General features: G+C 38.2%; 2 protein-coding genes and 1 long non-coding RNA gene across 4 annotated transcripts in view; 2 read left to right on the forward strand and 1 right to left on the reverse strand.

Moving 5' to 3' along the window:
- Positions 1 to 18,704, forward strand: part of LOC113589716 (NACHT, LRR and PYD domains-containing protein 3-like) — a 205,319-nt gene that overhangs the window by 167,822 nt on the left and 18,793 nt on the right. The gene's annotated exons all lie outside the window — the stretch shown is intronic.
- Positions 1,106 to 15,712, reverse strand: LOC113568284 (NACHT, LRR and PYD domains-containing protein 3-like). Of its 2 annotated transcripts, XM_035534909.1 has the most exons (9): positions 15,631 to 15,712; positions 15,179 to 15,276; positions 13,580 to 13,660; positions 10,999 to 13,143; positions 9,948 to 10,121; positions 6,941 to 7,114; positions 3,671 to 3,844; positions 2,176 to 2,222; positions 1,106 to 2,052 (listed from the first exon to the last, which is right to left on the reverse strand). In XM_035534909.1, the coding sequence occupies exons 1-9, from the start codon at positions 15,685 to 15,687 to the stop codon at positions 1,508 to 1,510; spliced, it is 3,495 nt and encodes a 1,164-aa protein (XP_035390802.1). In that variant the 5' UTR covers positions 15,688 to 15,712; the 3' UTR covers positions 1,106 to 1,507. The 2 variants fall into 2 exon arrangements, with proteins under 2 accessions (XP_035390802.1, XP_035390803.1); XM_035534910.1 differs by lacking the exon at positions 6,941 to 7,114.
- LOC118242709 lies at positions 8,462 to 17,304 on the forward strand. Its single transcript, XR_004776995.1, has 3 exons — positions 8,462 to 8,679; positions 15,184 to 15,311; positions 16,806 to 17,304. It is a non-coding gene; the product is annotated as an uncharacterized LOC118242709 (long non-coding RNA).

Below are 18,704 nucleotides of genomic sequence, written 5' to 3' on the forward strand. Positions count from 1 at the left end.
ATTTCAGTATTTCAAGAGAATCACAGGGATTGCTATATATGTACAAAAGGCCAAGAATATCTTATTTGAAGTTCAGATTAATAACTATTTTAATCATTAAGTTACATTTTGTGACTATGCACTAGTATTTAGCAACAATACAATAAATTTAGGCATCTGTTTGACCAGTTGACTAGGCCAATTTGTGTTCAGCTCGGATCACTGCCAAACTGTCATTGTTCACATTTGACTGAAGGTGTGTTTTGATACATTTTAGCTTACTGAATGATCTTTGAAAAGATGCAACTAGCAATGGCATTGTCATAAACACTCTAATTTGGACCAGAGTTTCCTGTAGCAGATCATTTAACTTGTCAATTGTCTTTTGCTGCCCTTTAAACCAACAAATGACTCATGTATAACTGACTTTTTGTGCATATCTGTGTGTTCATACTGAATTGTGATGGTGGCCTGTTACTGTTTTGAAATATCAAGTATGCAGTCAAGATTTTGCTAACGATGTACAGTCATGTCCAAAAGTTGAGACTAGCACAAATTTTGCTTTTCACAAAGTTTGCTGGCTCAGTTTCAATGGTGGCAATTTGCATTATCTCTAGAGTGTGAAGAGTGATCAGATGAATTGCAATTAACTGAAAAGTCAGTCATTCTTGGCCATGAAAATCAACTTCATCACAAAAATTACTCCATTCCAGCCACTGCATTTCAGCCCTTTTGCTGAATGCTTGCTCAAATGTTGCTTAAGAACACTGCCATGAACAAGGAATGGTATCAAAACATCCTCCAAGAGCAACTTCTCCCAACGATCCAGGAGCAATTTGATGATAAACAATTTATTTATTTATTTATTTTTTGCCAGTATGACGGAGCACCATGTCTCAGATCTCAATCCCCAGATCTCAATCCCATTGAGAACCTGTGGTCAATCCTCAAAAAGAGGGTGGGCAAACAAAAACACAGAAACTGCTATCAACTCCAAGCAATGATTAGGAAAGAATTAGTTGCCATCAGTAAAGATTTTACCCAGAAGCTGATATCCAGCATGCCAAGGTAAATTGCAGAAGTCTTAAAAAAAGAAGGGTCAACACTGTAAATATTAAGTCTTTGCTTAAACTAGATATATTTGTCAATAAAAACATTTTTATAAAAACGTATGAAATGCTTATAATTGTACTTCACTATATCATATAAATATCGGACAAAACAACTGAGGCAGTAAACTTTGTGAAAACCGAAAGGGAGTGTGTGTGTGTTTGTGTGTGTGCGCGCGTTGCTGGGTGTAGCCTAGAGTGTGTCACTTACATGCTAATGGCTGAATTTTAAAACCACTTATTTATATAATAAACATCTAGATATTTCTACTCAGAAGTGAAATATTGTCTGACATATCTACTAAGTAGTCTGAAAAATTCAGTCTTGAAAAATATTGAATTTTGAATACTGCTGATACAAGATGTCCACAATATAAAGTAAGGTTTTTCTGATATTTCCCTGCACAACACAAGATATTCTATCTCACTCGCACTGAGGTACCAGAAGACACAGCCCAAAACCCAAACCCTGCATAGAGGGGCTCAGTGAATGTGGAGTGGAATGTATATAAATGGGTCAATGTATTTGTGTCCAAGGAAACATTGTAAAAGGACAGAGTGCCTGACGGCCAGTCCAGATACACTCCTACTCTGTTGGACCTGGAGGTAAGGACAGGTAAGAAAGTGTGATTCTTATTATGCCTGGCAATGTAACGCTCATTAGAGCAGATGAGACACCAGGACTTGTCATTGTATCCAAATGCACAGTCAGCACTGCCTCCTTTTGAGTTGATTCCTTTATATGCCACTGCTACAACAGACTCTCCACTCCCCCTCCACTCTGCTTCCCAGTAACAGCGTCCAGACACAGTCTCTCTACACAGCACCTGCTCACAGCCATCAAATCTCTCTGAATGATCAGGATATGACTGCTGCTCCTCCATCCATGTCACCTTGCGGTTTCCCTCAGACATATGGAGATGGGGGTGTGTTGTGTTTGGATCCAGTGTGAGCACACATGCGTCTGTGCACAAGAAGAAAGGTTAAAGGCAAGGACACAAATTGAATGTGTGTGTGTGTGTGTGTGTGTGTGTGTGTGTGTGTATGTGTGTGTGTGTGTGTGTGTGTCTGCATACAGTGAACCTACATTTTTTAAAGCCTGCTTTGATTCTGATCATCCCTGCATGTTCCATCCTAAAGACACACACAAACACACACACACACACACACACACACACACACACACACACACACACACACACACACACACATACAGTTTAATAATAATATGTAAGAATTATTAATTTCTTGAAAAGTATTTTCAAGTAAGTAATAGCCTATATAAACAAGATGTAACTAACTAATATTTTGTGGAAAAAAAAATTAAAAAAATTAAAAATAAACCTACACATTTACCAGACTTTATATCATGTTTGCGGACCGGAGCTTCTCCTGTTTCCCTAGCTTCATGATCTCTTCCGTGTGTTCCAGTCCTTAGTTTCGTTTTCTCCACCTCCTCGTTTGTTTTCAACACCCGTCATTGCTTTCACCTGCTCCTTGTTTATATTCTTTTTATCTTTGTATATTTAAACCGTGTCACTGAATCTTAGGGTTGTTGGTCACTTCTAATTTCATTTCTATGTATTTTTGATCGTTCTTGGTGTTTCAAGTTAAGTTACTCTCTCTGTTTACTATTGTTATTCTCCTGTTAGTGTTATCTTTTGTTTGGTTCCTACATGCTTTCTCTTGGTATTCTAGTTTATGTTGCCTTCTTTGTCGATATTGCCTTGCCGGTTAATGTTCATTAAGTTGATTCTGATCTCCTGGCCGCTATACATTATTTCTGTGTACTCTCCTAAATTTCTTTCCTGATCTATAATCCCACGTTGTAGTCTAGTCTCTTTCCTTGTCGCTTTGCTCCCTTTAGGTTTCTTTCCCCTTCCTTTTTGTTTACCCTGTTTGTTTATGCTTCCTTGTTATCCCGTAGGTTCCCCTTGAATATTTAGTCTCTTTATTTATCCAGTGCTCACCCTCACCCTGAATTGGCCTCTTATCTTTTTGGTTTGTTCCTCGTGTTTCTGTTATTAAACTAGTCCATTTCTTTACATTGACCTGTTTATCATTTTCGATATGTCTTCCCCTGTTTTGGATTCTGCTCATTCTCAAGTCCAAGTCGCTGGTACTTTGCATGTGTGTTCGCCCCCCACCTCACTCCCATTACACTTTAGATTTTGGTCATTAATGCTGGCATAAGCTTCAGTACGAAGCTCCTGAGAAGAACTGTGCTAAAGTATTCATTTTACAATAAATTAACATTTGTAGCAGCATGAACACTTCAATAAACTGGCAATTAATTATTTTAAGAGTGTTCAGTGCACCACCCTCATCCTTGTAATGCTGGGAGGCTTGGCAGGGTGCAAAGACAATCTCATCTAACAGCACAGCTACACTGATGCTCACTCAGACTGTGTTATCTTGTATCTATTATTGTACAATAAATCAGACAATTCACTGACCAGCCAAAAGCCAAACCCAAATTTAAGCATATCATTGACACTACATAAAGTCACCTAAATAGACTAGTATCAATTTGAATATACCCCCTTATACATTTATACGGACACCCCTATAGTTTCACATACTTAAGTGTGTCCAGTTTGCAGAGTGGATCTTCCAGTCTAGCAGAAAGCAGCTTCATTCCTGAGTCTCCTGGGTGGTTATAGGTCAGATCTAGTTCTTTTAGATGTGAGGGGTTTAAACTCAGGGCTGAAGCCAGAGAAGAACAGCCTTCCCCTGTGACCAAACAACCAGACAATCTGCAAAAAAGGAGAGGAAAACAAATAGAGACAAATTCAGTGACATTTGTCTCTGCTTCTCAGGCTGTACTGTCTAACTGCAAACATTGTTTTGTTATGAAATTAAATAAAATGTTAAAATTAATAAACCTTTTTTTTTCAACACTTATTTGTGTGTAACCTTAAAAACCAAGTCTCACCAAATATGGGTATTTTTGTTATTTCCATGTTATGTAGTTTAAAAAGCATAATGTATTTATATAGTTTTGTAGGACACCATGTTCTGAGAAAAAAAGGCTTATGAGGTTGAACATATATCATGTGTCATCATAACACACTGTATGCTTAGATGATACTTCCAGTCTTCCCACAGAATCAGTTAAACTTTATGATTTGGACTACAGCCGTCATATTATCACTAAGTCTTTTTTGAATGCTACTGTACTAAGTGGAGCACTTGGCGAACTCTTCCAGAAATGTATCCCTCCCTGCCCACACACTGGGCACCTCATCACTGGTGTGCAGGTTACCCTATGTTTTACAAATCAAGCTTCGCTCAAGAGTTAGAACTTAAGTGCAGAGCAGAGACAGAGAATGAACAGAAATGTAAAAAAATAAATAAAAATAAGTAATAACCTAGAATATATCAGATAGAACAAAACCAGCTGAACTTAACCTACAGCCATGTCATTCTGCCATTTACACGTGGTGCCATTTTATTTTCTTGGTTCTTGTATGGAGAACCAAAAGTAGCAAATCTCCACCTCCTTTAACATCATGCATGTACATTTACATGAGTATGCACAAACCTTGTTTTCCTCTTTCTCACAACACACACACAATCTAATTTACACTATAAATAAACAGATTGTTGATTCTATTGGTTTTGACTTTGAGTAGCTTGTGTGTTATTAAATGTATAATTTATTTCCACCAAGTTGTCCACTAATGCAACAAGCTCATTGTTCCTATAGTTATTATTATATAGATTTTTGTAGTCAACAGTGTTAAAAATGGAAAACACTGTAAAATGTTGTCTGGCTAGCCTTTCACTGAAATACTCCCTCACTGTTCATTTGTCTTTTTTTCCTGGCAGCAAGAAATATGATGAATGTCAAGTTGGATTAATGCAAATTGATTAATTTTGCCACATTTGAGATATTGATCCGATTTTATGACCACATATGAAAGTGGCCCTAATTGGAAATGAACATAACAGAATAACTCTGGCTTTTGCTGTTTGTGCTGCTGTCCAAATTACAATTGTGCATCACATATAGAGTAAAAGATCAGATTTGACCCACATTTACCTGATGTGTGAATGTGGCCAAAAGTAAAGCACACTTATTTAATCCTTCAGAAATGAAATAATGTATGTTACTTTCTTTAGTTAAAAATTAAGGATTGTGATCAATATGATTTGACTGACAAATTAAGACTGATTTATTAATGAGATTAATAATTATGAGACATACAGTGGTGTGAAAAAGTATTTTCCCCCTTCCTGATATCTTATTTTTTTGCATGTTTATCACACTTAAATGTTTCAGAACATCAAACAAATTTGAATATTAGACAAAGATAACACAAGTAAACACATAATGCAGTTTTTAAATTAAGGTTTTTATTATTAAATGGAAAAAAAATCCAAACCTACATGGCACTTTGTGAATGACACACCCAAGCCTGATTACTACCACACCTGTTCTCAATCAAGAAATCACTTAAATAGCACTTGGCTGACAAGGAGAAATAGACCAAAAGATCCTCAAAAGCTAGACTGCATGCTGTGATCCAAAGAAATTCAGGAACAAATGAGATACAAAGTAATTGAGATGTATCAGTTTGGAAAAGGTTATAAAACCATTTCTAAAGCTTTGGGACTCCAGCGAACCACAGTGAGAGAGCCATTATCCACAAATGGCAAAAACATGTAACAGTGGTGAACCTTCCCAGGAGTGGCCGGCCGACCAAAATTACCCCAAGTGCACAGCGATGACACATCCAAGAGGTCACAAAAGAACCCACAACAACATCCAAAGAAATCCAGGCCTCACCTGCTTCAGTTAAGGTCAGTGTTCATGACTCCATGAAAAAGAGACTGGGCACAAATGGCCTGCATAGCAGAGTTCCAAGACAAAAAACACTGATGAGCAAAAATAACATAAAGGCCCATCTCAGTTTTGCCAGAAAATATCTTGATGATCCCCAAGACTTTTGGGAAAGCACTTTGTAGACTGACAAGACAAAAGTTGAACTTTTTGGAAAGTGCATGTCCTATTACATCTGGTGTAAAAGTAACACAGCGTTTCAGAAAAGGAACGTCATAGCAACAGTCAAATATGGTGCTGGTAGTGTGATGGTCTGGAGCTGTTTTTCTACTTCAGGACCTGGAAGACTTGCTGTAGTGAATGGAACCATGAATTCTGCTGCCTACCAAAAAATCCTGAAGGAAAATGTCTGGCCAGCTCTTCGTCACCTCAAGCTGAAGCGCACTTGGGTTCTGAAGCAAGACAATGATCCAAAACACACCAGCAAGTCCACCTCTGAATGGCTTAAGAAAAACAAAATGAAGACTTTGCAGTGGCCTAGACAAAGTCCTGACTTGAATCTGATTGAGATGCTGTGGCATGACCTTAAAAAGGCAGTTCATGCTTGAAAACCCTCCAATGTGGCTGAATTACAACAATTCTGCAAAGATGAGTGGGCCAAAATTCCTCCACAGTGCTGTAAAAGACTCATTGCTAGTTATCGCAAACAATTGCAGTTGTTGCTGCTAAGGGTGTCCCAACCAGTTATTAGGTTTAGGGGGCAATCACTTTTTCACACAGGGCCATGTAGGTTTGGATTTTTTTCCCCCTTAATAATAAAAACCTTCATTTAAAAACTGCATTTTGTGTTTACTTGTGTTATCTTTGTCTAATATTTAAATTTGTTTTATGATCTGAAACATTTAACTGGGACAAACATGTAAAAAAATAAGATATCAGGAAGGGGGCAAACACTTTCACACCACTGTAATTACTTTTATGTGGTGTGAGGGGGAAAAAAAAACTATAATTCTATATTTATACTTATATTTTATATTTATACTTAATATTTACATTTTTAGCTCACCTGAGTATCTCCAGTTTACAATGTGAACTCTTCAGTCCAGCAGAGAGCAGTGTCACTCCTGAATCATGCAGATCATTGTTAGTAAGGTCCAGTTCTCTCAAGATTGAGTTTGTCAGTTGCAAAGATGATCCCAAATTTTCACAAGTCTTTTCCCCAAGATTACAGATAGGTAGCCTACAAAGGCAGATCAATATGACATATTTTACAATATATTTAATGACTCAGAATTATAATTTTGCCAGATGGTAAACAAAGGTGGTAAAATGACCTTAAGGACTGTATATTTATTTTTAGTCCAAAGTGATTTGTACAGTAACTGTTGACCAAAATTTGTATGAAAGAGTGATATGCGAAAGCTTTATTACCAATTCATTAATAAATAAGCAAATATCAGACTTTTTCTGTGCAGCCGTAAAAATAACATTCCAAACAGAACACTTGTATGGCAGATGAACACTTGAAATATATGAAATAAGACAAAGTATCAAAGAACAAAACAAAGCCAGTAAGTAATAAAAAACATACAAATGAGGAAGGCTTATTAAGAAGGTGTAAGTATGTAACACGTAATCTGTTTAGTACAATAGGAAAAACATCTATTTAATGTATTAGGCTGAAAGCTAAAGTCAAAAGGTCAAGAGTCGGTGTTTGTGTATCACTACTGAATGCTAGTGGTGCCTTTTATTTCTCCTTGTACAAGCTACTTAACTGACTGTACAATTAAAGTAAAGAGGGAATGCACTGTTGCCTAAAGAGAACAAAATACATTTTTTTAAAAAACAGAGTGACTACAAAAACTACAAATTTATGATTTGCTTATAATGGTAATTTATTTTACTTTCTGATAGTATGGGAATGGAGTGTTCAACAGTTTGGAATTGATGGGAGTGTTTGTATGGTAACAGTGAGAAAGAAACACACCACCCCAAATCTGATCATTCACTGTCCAGACATGGAACCATCCAGGCATCTGGGGCTTTAAAAATAAAATACTACCCCTCTCCAGCTTTTCAACACATTCATCTGTGTATATTTAACCCCAGGATGACAGAGAAATGAATGACCAACATTTCCCATTTAAAAATGCATTTGGAGACCAAACAAATGTCTCCATCTTGTGGATGTTTCAGAGAACAACCACCCAGCCATTCTATCACATAACTTTTTTTTTTTTTCTTTTCATGGGACACATTTTACGCAGCCTTGAACGGTATAGCTTGTTTACACTATTTTAATGCCCCAGACTGAACATACATTAAAACACAATACAAAAAGAGGTCCAAAGCCTGGAGGACTGTTACAATACAGCCCCTCCCTCCTCCTCAAACATCTGTGTGTGTGTGTGTTAGTCTGTAGTGTCACGCTGTCTCTTGTCACCCACCTGATCTGATCCTTGTGTGTAATTGTCGAGTGTGTGTCTCTTGTGCCGTCATATGTTTGTTGGTATTTGATGTAATATAGTATGTGTGGTGAGTGTAGGTGTTTTGTGTTAAATAAAACATTTGTCTCAACGTGCCTCATCCCTACATCCTGCTTAAGCCTCGTTCCGTAACAGGACTATTAGAGCTGGGGCCTAATTTAAGCAGTAGGTCTACTGTCTAGACATGGGCCTAAATTTAACTTTAAAATAAAATAATAAAAAAAAACAACAACTCATAATCAGGATCATAAATAATCACAGGAGAAAAGTGATGGTCAAGCAGACAAGGTTTCTTTCAAGAAAACGGGGGCAATCAGAGGTGAGAAGGTGCTTATTGGCAGGCTTGGACCTAAACATCTGTAAAGCTGCTTGTGCCTGTTGTAAAAAGCACTATATAAATGCATTTTGATTGATTGTTTACTTTTGGTAATACTATCATTTTTATAGTAGGGTTGATGAGGGTTGGCAGTTATCATTTTTAGATGTGAGTATGGATTAAAATTAAGATTAGGCAACTATGAAAGCTATCTGGAGATTTTTATATTCAAATATGTGATGTGCTGAGTGCTTAGAGGCATGAGCTCATGTTGAGTGATTTGGTCCAGTTAATATATTTGGAGATTTTGGAATGTATTTCTATAGTTTGGATAGTTTGATGAGAGATGATTTTGCAGGAACAGTAATATATCATCTGCATATAAACTGATTATATGTTCTGCATTATGGGTCTAAACACCCTTGACATTTGTAGTTTGTTATATAACTGCTGCTAATGCTTCCAAAAATAATGAGAACAGAAAGGATGACAGTTCAGATATTGAGTGAGCAGCCACTTTGATATTATTAGCTTCTACTGCATGTAGTCATGTCCATGATTAGGTTTATATTTATTGTTAACACACTTTAATCATACATTTTATAAACACAATCCCCATCAGTGGGGAATTAATGCATTTATAAATCTCAAACTTTGCCTAAGTAATGTGCTAAGACACTTGTGGTGCGACAATTTAACTTTAGTTAATTTTTATAACCCATAAGCTCTGTCAGTGTAAACAAGCAAGTTTAAAGTTGTGTTAAATTACACTAAGTAAAACTGTAAAATCATTTCAGCTCATAGCTTCATCCCATTCCTAGTAGGTTCTACTGATATCTGTTGCTTATCTTAAAGTTTGGTTAGATATTTTAATCCTTCTAGAGTAGCCCTGCATTAGGGGTTTTATTGTCTCCTGCTCACCTATTTCATAATGACCATGCATTTCAGGTGTTAAATTATGGTTTGAAGAAACACAATCAGTGCCAGAATCCAAGAAGGATAACATATTTATCTAATAATAGCAAATCTGCTTGTGAAAACAAATGTCTTTATCATGCCCTTGCTATCATTATTTCCCTTGGGGAAAATCATAACCATCTTAAGGGCCACTCTATTACTTTAACAGCAACTTCAATAGCAGAATTTGCCCCAAAGTCAATGCTTAATTTCTATATTGAGACCCAGGGATATTCATAAAAATATCACGGCCTTGCCTTCACACATTACAATTAACTTGTTTTAATTCAGGTATTAAATGATAGAAGGCTTACCTGAGTATCTCCAGTTTACAGTGGCAACTCTTAAGTCCAGAACAGAGCAGCTCCAATTCTGAATCTTTTAGGTTATTGTTACTCAGTTGCAGTTCTCGCAGGGGGTAGTTTGGAGACATCAAAGTGTAGGAGAGAGTTTCAATGCAGTCTGTGGTGAGATTATAGCCATCTAGTCTGCAAAGGCAGTGAAAATTAAGTGCAGAGTACAGTTAAAACAGGCTGATGGAAACAAGTAACACAGAAATTGCTTGGATAACCTGAAGAGGAAACCACATAAATATGTATAAACAAACAAGCAGTAGAAGTTTTGATAAATCACAAAACTGTTAAGCACTTAAAACCAATGTTATGATTGGCCCCCCAGGGGGTGGTAAAAGGATCACAGTGTATAAGAAAAGTCAAATTTCTTCCTCCTCACCTATTATTTACCCATAATAATGCTGTACTGTCAACACTGCATATTATAAAAATATGGTTTCTGCTATAGCTATAGCTCTGTCCTCTACTTCTTTCTGGTTTTGGACTACATTCTTTAACATTTCCCATTGTGAAACAAGAAACTAAATGGGAAACATTAGTATGAATATATTTTTTTTTTCTTTCTTTCCCCCCCCCCCCCCCCCCCAAGAGTGTGTCCAACTGCATATTGACTGTAGAATTATATATATTACATACTGGTTATTATAAAACATGATAATAACTAATGTCATGTATAACAATACACTTGTTTTTCATTTAGACCCTTTGAAACATTTACTTTATTGTATGTAAAGGAAAAACATTTAATTTTAGTATGAAATTTGCATGTGGTCCACAGACATATTTTAAGTATTGTATACAGCATACATTCATCCATTCATATTCCAAACCAATCTAATTCTGGGTCATGGGGGGTGGAGCCTATTCTGATAGCACAAGATGGGAACTAACCCTGGGCAGCGTGCCAGACCATCACAAGGCATGACGAACTAACTTAAATGTGGCCAGTGTTCACATTTATCCTATTTTTAAAAAATATTCATGACATTATACTCATTCACATAACACTCACAGAGCTTTTCTGCAGTTGTACACAGCTGGTATCAGTCTCCTGTAACCCTCCTCTGATGTATTGAATTTCTTCAGGTCCACCTCATCCAGCACTTCCTCTGACATCTGCATTAAGAAAGCTATAGCTGAACACAGTCCAGGAGAGAGCTTGCTTTGGGATTCTTTATCTGATTGTAGATATTGCTGAATCTCCCTGGAGAGGGACTGGTCATGTATTTCAGTCAGACAGAGGAAGAGATTGTTGGATTTCTCCGTAAGAATGCTTTCTGTTTTTATTTGTTTTTTGATGTACTGGACTGCCTTGTTGATGCTCTTTGAACTGTTCTGTGACTGTATCAGTAGGCCTTGTAGGAGTCTCTGATTGGTCTCCAGTGTGATGCCCAGCAGGAACCGGAGGAAAAGATCCAGGTGTCCATTTTGACTCTTCAAGGCTTTGTCCACTGCTCCTTCCAGCAGGTCCTCCAGTAGAACATTCTCAGACCGGTTTCTGTACCAGCCCCAATGCTGAGGCATAAAAAACTGCAGTGACTCAATGTCCTTATTCACACAGCATTGAAACACATAGAAAGCAGCCAGGAACTCCTGAAAGCTCAGATGCACAAAGCAGTAGACCTTCGTCTGGTAGAGCACAGATTCCTCTCTAAATATCTCAGTGCAAATCCCAGAGTACACAGAGGCCTCAGTGACATCAATGCCACACTCTCTTAGGTCTTCTTCATAGAATAGTACATTGCCCTTCATCAACTGCTTAAAAGCCAGTTCAGCTAGTTTCAGAATCAAAGTTCTGCTGGATTCCAGAAGGGTTTTTAGATCTCTCTCGTTTTTCTCTTTGTACTTTGCATTCTTCGTGTGTAACTGAGTCCACATAAAGTGTATATACATCTCAGTCAGAGTTTTAGGGATTTCTGTATCATTATTTTTTTTAATGATTTTCTGAAGCACCGTGGCTGAGATCCAACAGAAGACCGGTATGTGGCACATGATGTGGAGGCTCTTTACTCTCTTAATGTGCAAGATGATTTTCTTGGCTTGGTCTTGATCACCGATTCTTTTCCTGAAGTACTCCTCCTTCTGTGCATCAGTGAATCCCTGAATTTCTGTCAAACGGTTTATGTACTGAGGAGGGATTTGACTGGTTCCTGCTGGTCGGGAGGTTATCCAGATGAGAGCAGAGGAAAGCAACTCTCCTTTGAAGAGGTTTGTGATCAACACATTCACTGATGATATCGTGGTAATGTTAAATATATTCTCACACTCTAGAAAGTTCAGTGGAATTGTGCTTTCGTCTAAACCATCAAAAACGAACACACATTTGTGTGTATCATATGTCCTTAAGGCAAGATCTTTGATCTCAGGATGGAAGTTACACAGAAGTGTATGAAGACTGTACTGCTCATCTTTAATCAAGTTCAGCTCCCTGAATGGAAGCACAAACATGAAATCTACATCCTGATTGGATTTTCCCTCAGCCCAATCAAGAATGAATTTCTGCACAGAGACAGTTTTCCCAATTCCTGCAATTCCTTTAGTCAGAACCGTTCTGAGCTTTGGCATTTCTGGTCCTTTATCTTCTTTTTCTTCTGTGTGTCTGACACCTTCAGCCATCACAGCTCTAATGTTCTCTTCTTCCATTTCTTTTTTAGGATCTTGTACAGCTTTAAAGATGTCAGAGCAGTTGATTGGAATGTCTTGTAACAGTTGTTTCCTGAGTGTTTTCTCCATCTGTAAAACCTCATGTTCCTCATCCACACTTTCACTCTCTCCCTCTATGATGTAGAGCTGTGTGTAAATCTGGTTCAAGAGGGTTTTATTCTCTTGTGTATTGATTCCCTCAAATAAGCTCTCATACTTGTTCTTCATGCTGGTTTTGTGGGTGTGTAAGACTCTATGCAGTACATCATGCACTGGAGTGTGACAGTCGTGCTGCATGGCCTCTTCCATGTCTTTGTGTGGGTGTAGAAGAGGACGGGTTCTAGGTCTCTTTCTGCACTGTGGACAGCCAAACCCTCCTGATGAAGAAGACTGGTCCCAGTAGCTGCTGATACACTGTCTGCAGAACCTGTGTCCACAGCTGATGGAGACTGGATCTGTCAGAAGCTGCTCACACACTCCACACCTGGACTGATCTTGTAGTTCATCTTCCCTCCTGTTAATAGAAACAAAGAGGAAGAGTCAGGATGAAAGAGAGAGGATAAAATAAATACATGAATCAGACTGAAACACAAGGCATTTTAGTCATTATTTCATATATACATTGTGATACACTCTGACATTGCGTGTGTGTGTGTGTGTGTGTGTGTGTGTGTGTGTGTGTGTGTGTGTGTGTGTGTGTGTGTGCGTGTGTCTGTTTTAGTATATACCATACAGGACACAGCACTTAATAACATGTCCAGTTCTACAGGCAGCATATCTACTGCTCACTCAGGATCAGCGTTTATGCTCTGGGCTATGAATGACTACTAACCAGAATAGATATTTTTTTAAAAGGACACAGAATCTCTATACTCCTTTATGTTTTATGTTATTAACATGACTAATTCAATGTGTAAATCTCTTTTTCCTGTAAACACGCTTTTTATTACCTCAGAGGGAAAAGCTTGGAGCTGTCACTTTTCATAGACATACAGCTGGGATCTGGAGATTCTGCTCTCTGGTTTCCCCATCTGGTGATATTAGATAGAAAATAATTCAGATGAAGTGCAGCATGAGGACTGAAAATAATACACTTGATAATAATACACACGTTAGGCGGTTCATCAGAGGAGGCAAGGGAGGATGTGCCTGGTCAAATGTCTGGTTTAAATAAGCAATCCAATCCGTCATGTGTTATCATGCCTATGTAGGAGTGTGGTGTGGTCAAGTATTGTCTACTGTGCGGAAACACAACCAATGACCCAGCGAATGATTAAAATGGGTCGAAAATGCTGTAACAGTTCTTACCCGGAGTGAGGAACAATTGCTTCAGAGTAACTGTGATGCATGGAGTTAATTAAGAGGGAGCACATATGTAGTAACGAGGACATTAGTGTGGGTACAATGAAAGGCTCGTTTATTTTATAGACTGACCATACCAAGCCAGCTCACATGGCAACTAATGTTCTATATATACATAAAGGAAACAGTATGACGCACCATAACGGCATTACTGAAAATGCTGAGAAGGCTAGGGAAACAATACAGTGACAGCGTCCAGCTCTCTTTCCCAAATGAGCTCTCTCCCCTCTCTCACAAGAGATCGCCAAAATACACGTGATCATAAAGACGAACTAGCGACCTCTTAAAGACAGCATACATGTTACACTGCATGTCATTAACAGTAGCCTGCTTAAACGGGTACTTTTGTTTCAGTATACTCAGAGCAAGAGACTTCACAAACAGAACTGTACTGCTGAGAACCGCTGAAATAAGGAACAGAAAGACTGTCTGTTTCGTGGCTGTTTTTTTCTTATTTTATTTTTTAAATTTATTTGTTTGTTTTAAATGTTCATGAACACAAGCCTTTCCTGTCCCCTGAATCCATCCTTCCTTGCAGATTCAGCACACTTTCTAAAATCTAATTTTAGAAAATGTTTCCCTAATCCAGGGACATCAAGCATTTCCAAAATAATCATGCATTTTCCTATAATTTCACATAGATATTCAAAGTCTTTGAGAGGATTGTTTTAAATCGTTACTTTCACAGCCTAATTTTACAAAATGTTAGTTCTGGAGCACCATTCAGCTCTTAAAAAGTCCAACAAGCTGCTAAAAATGCTACTGCTATTATAAGTACTCCATCCATAATGATAGCCAACCACATTAAGCATATTACACCATATTAGAGTTACTGGATGAGCCTGTTGTGTTATATACATTACTATCTGTTTGGTTAGAAAAACAGGTAATTATTTTTTTAGGTAATAAAAATAACTCTGATTAGGCTAGTGTTCCTCTACAGGTCAGCCTCGCCAGGAATCTTCCTCATACTGATTCAGTACACATACACAAATTCATGTGACTATATTTAATTTCCTGTTTATGAAAACCTACCTAGGTTTTTGAAGGGCTAAGTGATCACCCCAGTGGTATGCCCTTAAGCCCTGTAGGCATGTAATATCCTGAACAACTGTTTGCTTAATACTAATGATTTCAAAACTGAGGACCTACTATTCATGACAGACATGTTTGTGTTCGTGTTTTACCTCAGGTCAGTGCCAGCTCCACTACTGAAATGATAAGGATTCTCCATGGAACCCTCCATGGCCCTCTTCGAAGAGAGGTTACTCTGGATGTCTGAAGCCTGTTAACATGATGTTGAGATGTTTTATATATAAGGTACAGGGTGTTTTCATGTCAAACTATGCTGACAGTTTTATTGCCCCAATAAAAATTTAATTATATACATCATATAAATGCATGTATTACAGAAAAAAATACTGTAAACATAGATTTTAAGTCATAGATTTTAAGTATCTGAGTCTTAAAGTATTCATAAGCATTGTTTTTTTTACCAATAGTTATGAACTTCCCTGTTCTGTACATGGTCTTTTAGCTCAAATGACAAAGCAAATTGTTACCAAGGTCATTTGTTCCTTCACTTGGCAAGTTGCTCTGGAGAAGAATGCCTGAGATTTGTTGTAAAATGTATACTTACTGTGTGATGTTTTAAAATCAGACTGCCATTCGTACTTATCATTTTTGATAACGGCATCAGTTCTTCGACACACTGTAGTCCTCCAGAGTTGTGGGGGAAGTGTAAGGCAGCGTTGAGATAGAGGGGCGGAGCACAATGCAAAGGGCATAGTTGAAAGAGAGAGGTGGAGCTGAAGGAGAGGGGCAGAGTTGAGGGAAACATCAGAGCAGAGAGGGGGCGGAGTGAGGGAGAGGGGCAGAACTGAGAATAGCGGGACTGAGGAAGGAAACAGAACTAAGGTTCTTAGAGAGGTCAAAATTAAGAGTGGTCAGAACTGTTCAATGATCTGCTAGGAGCCTTTCTTACTGTGTGGGTGTGTGTTTGGCATGCTGAGGAGCCCTAGACTATAATCTCTGAGGGAAGAGAATCCTCAAACAGCCCCTCAGTAGCTGTAGTTTCCCCTCTGCCTGGGATTGGGAAAAAAAATATATAAAAAGAGCACTGACACACACAGCACTGTTCTTGTGTTTTGCTTTCCCTCTCACACACATATAAACTCTAGTGTTACATATAGCATCCCTAAACCTGACAGACAAAATCAACAGAAATAAAAGAGGAGAGAGGGAGAGAAACAAACAGAGCAAAGTCATCAGACACTTCACTCAGTGTGTGCAGACAGCCACAAGTACTGCAGCACAAATGTGTCTGTGAACATTAGTTTGGGAATTCTGGTGTTTGTGTGCGTAGAAAGTAAACTGCACAATGTTACAGTACAGTGGTATACAACACAATGTCAGTACTCATGTTTTACTCAGTGCAGATGTGTTACGCCATGAATTCTTTCACAAAAACATCAAAATCTGATTTCCTCATATGAGACACTAAGTAGACACAAATGAGTTATATCATCTGAGTCCAAGTGAACGATTCAGAAGTGGAAAGATCTTGTGATTTAAACTACGAAGTGCTCACTTCCTACTGACATCAGCATTACTGACTGGTTTTATAAATACACCCACTCACAAAAGGTCAGTAAATCCCCTATAAGAATCACTTATGCTATACACATTTTGTAAATGCACAGATTATCCTTGGTATGGTACTCGGTGTGCACTCAATCACAACTGTGAGCTTCCTATAGCTTGCTTGTGCCTTCTGAGCTGCCGAGTGGGTTCTGTGTCTGTGTATTCCTCCAGGGTCACCCCACCAGTACCAGTGGCTATACCCCAAGCCACCCAAACTGTTCCAGTGCCTGTTCCTGGAATGAAGGACACCACCCAGTCTGTTCCAGTTAATGTTCCTGGCGTGAAGGACGCTGCTTGGCCTGTTCCAGTTCCTATTCCTGGCACAGTGGATGCCGCTTGGCCTGTTCCAGTTCCTGTTCCCGGCAGAGTGGATGACTCATGTCTTTTAGTTTTGCTTTACTTGTTGTAGTTCTGTTCCTTAGTTTCATTTTCTCCACCCCTCATGAGTGGCACCTGTGTCTAGTTAAGTCCTCATTACCCTGTGTATGTAAACCTTACCTTTTTACTTGTGTGTTTGCTGGTCATTGCTAATTCTAGCCTCTGTTTGTCATTGTGTGCTTTTGGATGTTTTATTATGTATTCCCAGACTCTGTGCTGGCTCTATGACCCAGGTCCATTGTAACAACTCTGAATATGGATTTGCCCTTAATAAATCTCATTCTTCTCAGCATCAACATCTGACTCGAAATCGTTCCAGGTTACAATTTAATATATAGTGTATATGTACTGAATATACATACATTGCCTGTATATTTGTAAAAAAACTTGTGTACTATGAGAGGCATTTACTGACTGTTGTACCCTGCACAATTAAACAACAACAACAACAACAACAAAACCCCACAAGTTAATAGTGTTTTCAATTTATCACATAAGTGATCAGCTTTGCATTGGAGTGTATGAGTGCCAACCACATGTCCTCCTGCCTCTTCTGCAAGCAATGGGAGAGACATGTGGAGACACTGAGGTGGAGTTAGTTCAGGGTTGGATATGGCATGCAAGATGATATTTTACCTGTTGACTAACGAAGGATGATACTGCTTGTGATGTGACTGTTTTGTTAGGGTCTGTCCTCATCCACTCCATCCCTTACAGTCTTAGGAATTTATTTATTATTAATTCAGACTTGGCAATTAACATTTACATTTATAACATTTAGCTGATGCTTTTATCCAAAGCGACTTACAATTGTGACTGAACAAAACTTGAGCAATTGAGGGTTAAGGGTCTTGCTGAGGGGCCCAACAGTGGCAACATGACAGGGGTGGGACTTGAACTGACAACCTTCCGATTACAAGTACCTTAACCACAGAGCTACCACTTAACATAATTAATGTTAATGTGCTGTGCTTTGTATGTTCTAGAAATAATTTTGTTACTGTATTTACTTACTCCTAGCTCTGTTACCAAGAACCAACACTGGAAAAACAGAGAGTGAGAAGTTCTAATGCATGTGAAACTGAATCCAAATGATAAATACCATATATGTTGGTGTTACGTGTTTGTATTGTTTCCATGGGTTTTTCTTATCGCAGGTTGGTTCCCAGGAGCCAGTATCACCCAACAATGATCCATCAATTGCGATGTTCCAACTGAAGAACACTGGAACAGTGTGTGATGCTCACTGGGATATGAAAAATGCTGCAGTGGTGTGTAGAGATATGGGCTGTGGGGAGGCTGTGGATGTACTTGGTAATGCTCACTTTGGACCAGGATCAGGACCAGTCTGGATGAATGAAAGATGTGTATTGGATCAGAGCCTATGTGGGAAACAAGTGGAGGTCCTAAAATTTTGAGACGACTTGAATGTAATCATGATAAAGATGCTGGAATGATCTGCTCAGGTAAATTGTGCTAATTCTCATTCTCAAATGTAATTAATTTTTTCAGTGGTCCACTGTAAAACTTTGTTTAATTGTAACATACATTTCACATTTGAAACATCGCAGTTCCTAAATTATTTTTCCCCCAAGTATGTTATTTATTTATTTATTAAAAAACAAATGCTAAGTGATGAAAAAGTCTTTAGAAGAAGCAATATTAGATGAAATGGAAGCAAATGGAGTCAAA

The sequence above is a fragment of the Electrophorus electricus genome, chromosome 16 (assembly GCF_013358815.1).
Source record: "Electrophorus electricus isolate fEleEle1 chromosome 16, fEleEle1.pri, whole genome shotgun sequence".
NCBI classification, from domain to species: Eukaryota; Metazoa; Chordata; class Actinopteri; order Gymnotiformes; family Gymnotidae; genus Electrophorus; species Electrophorus electricus.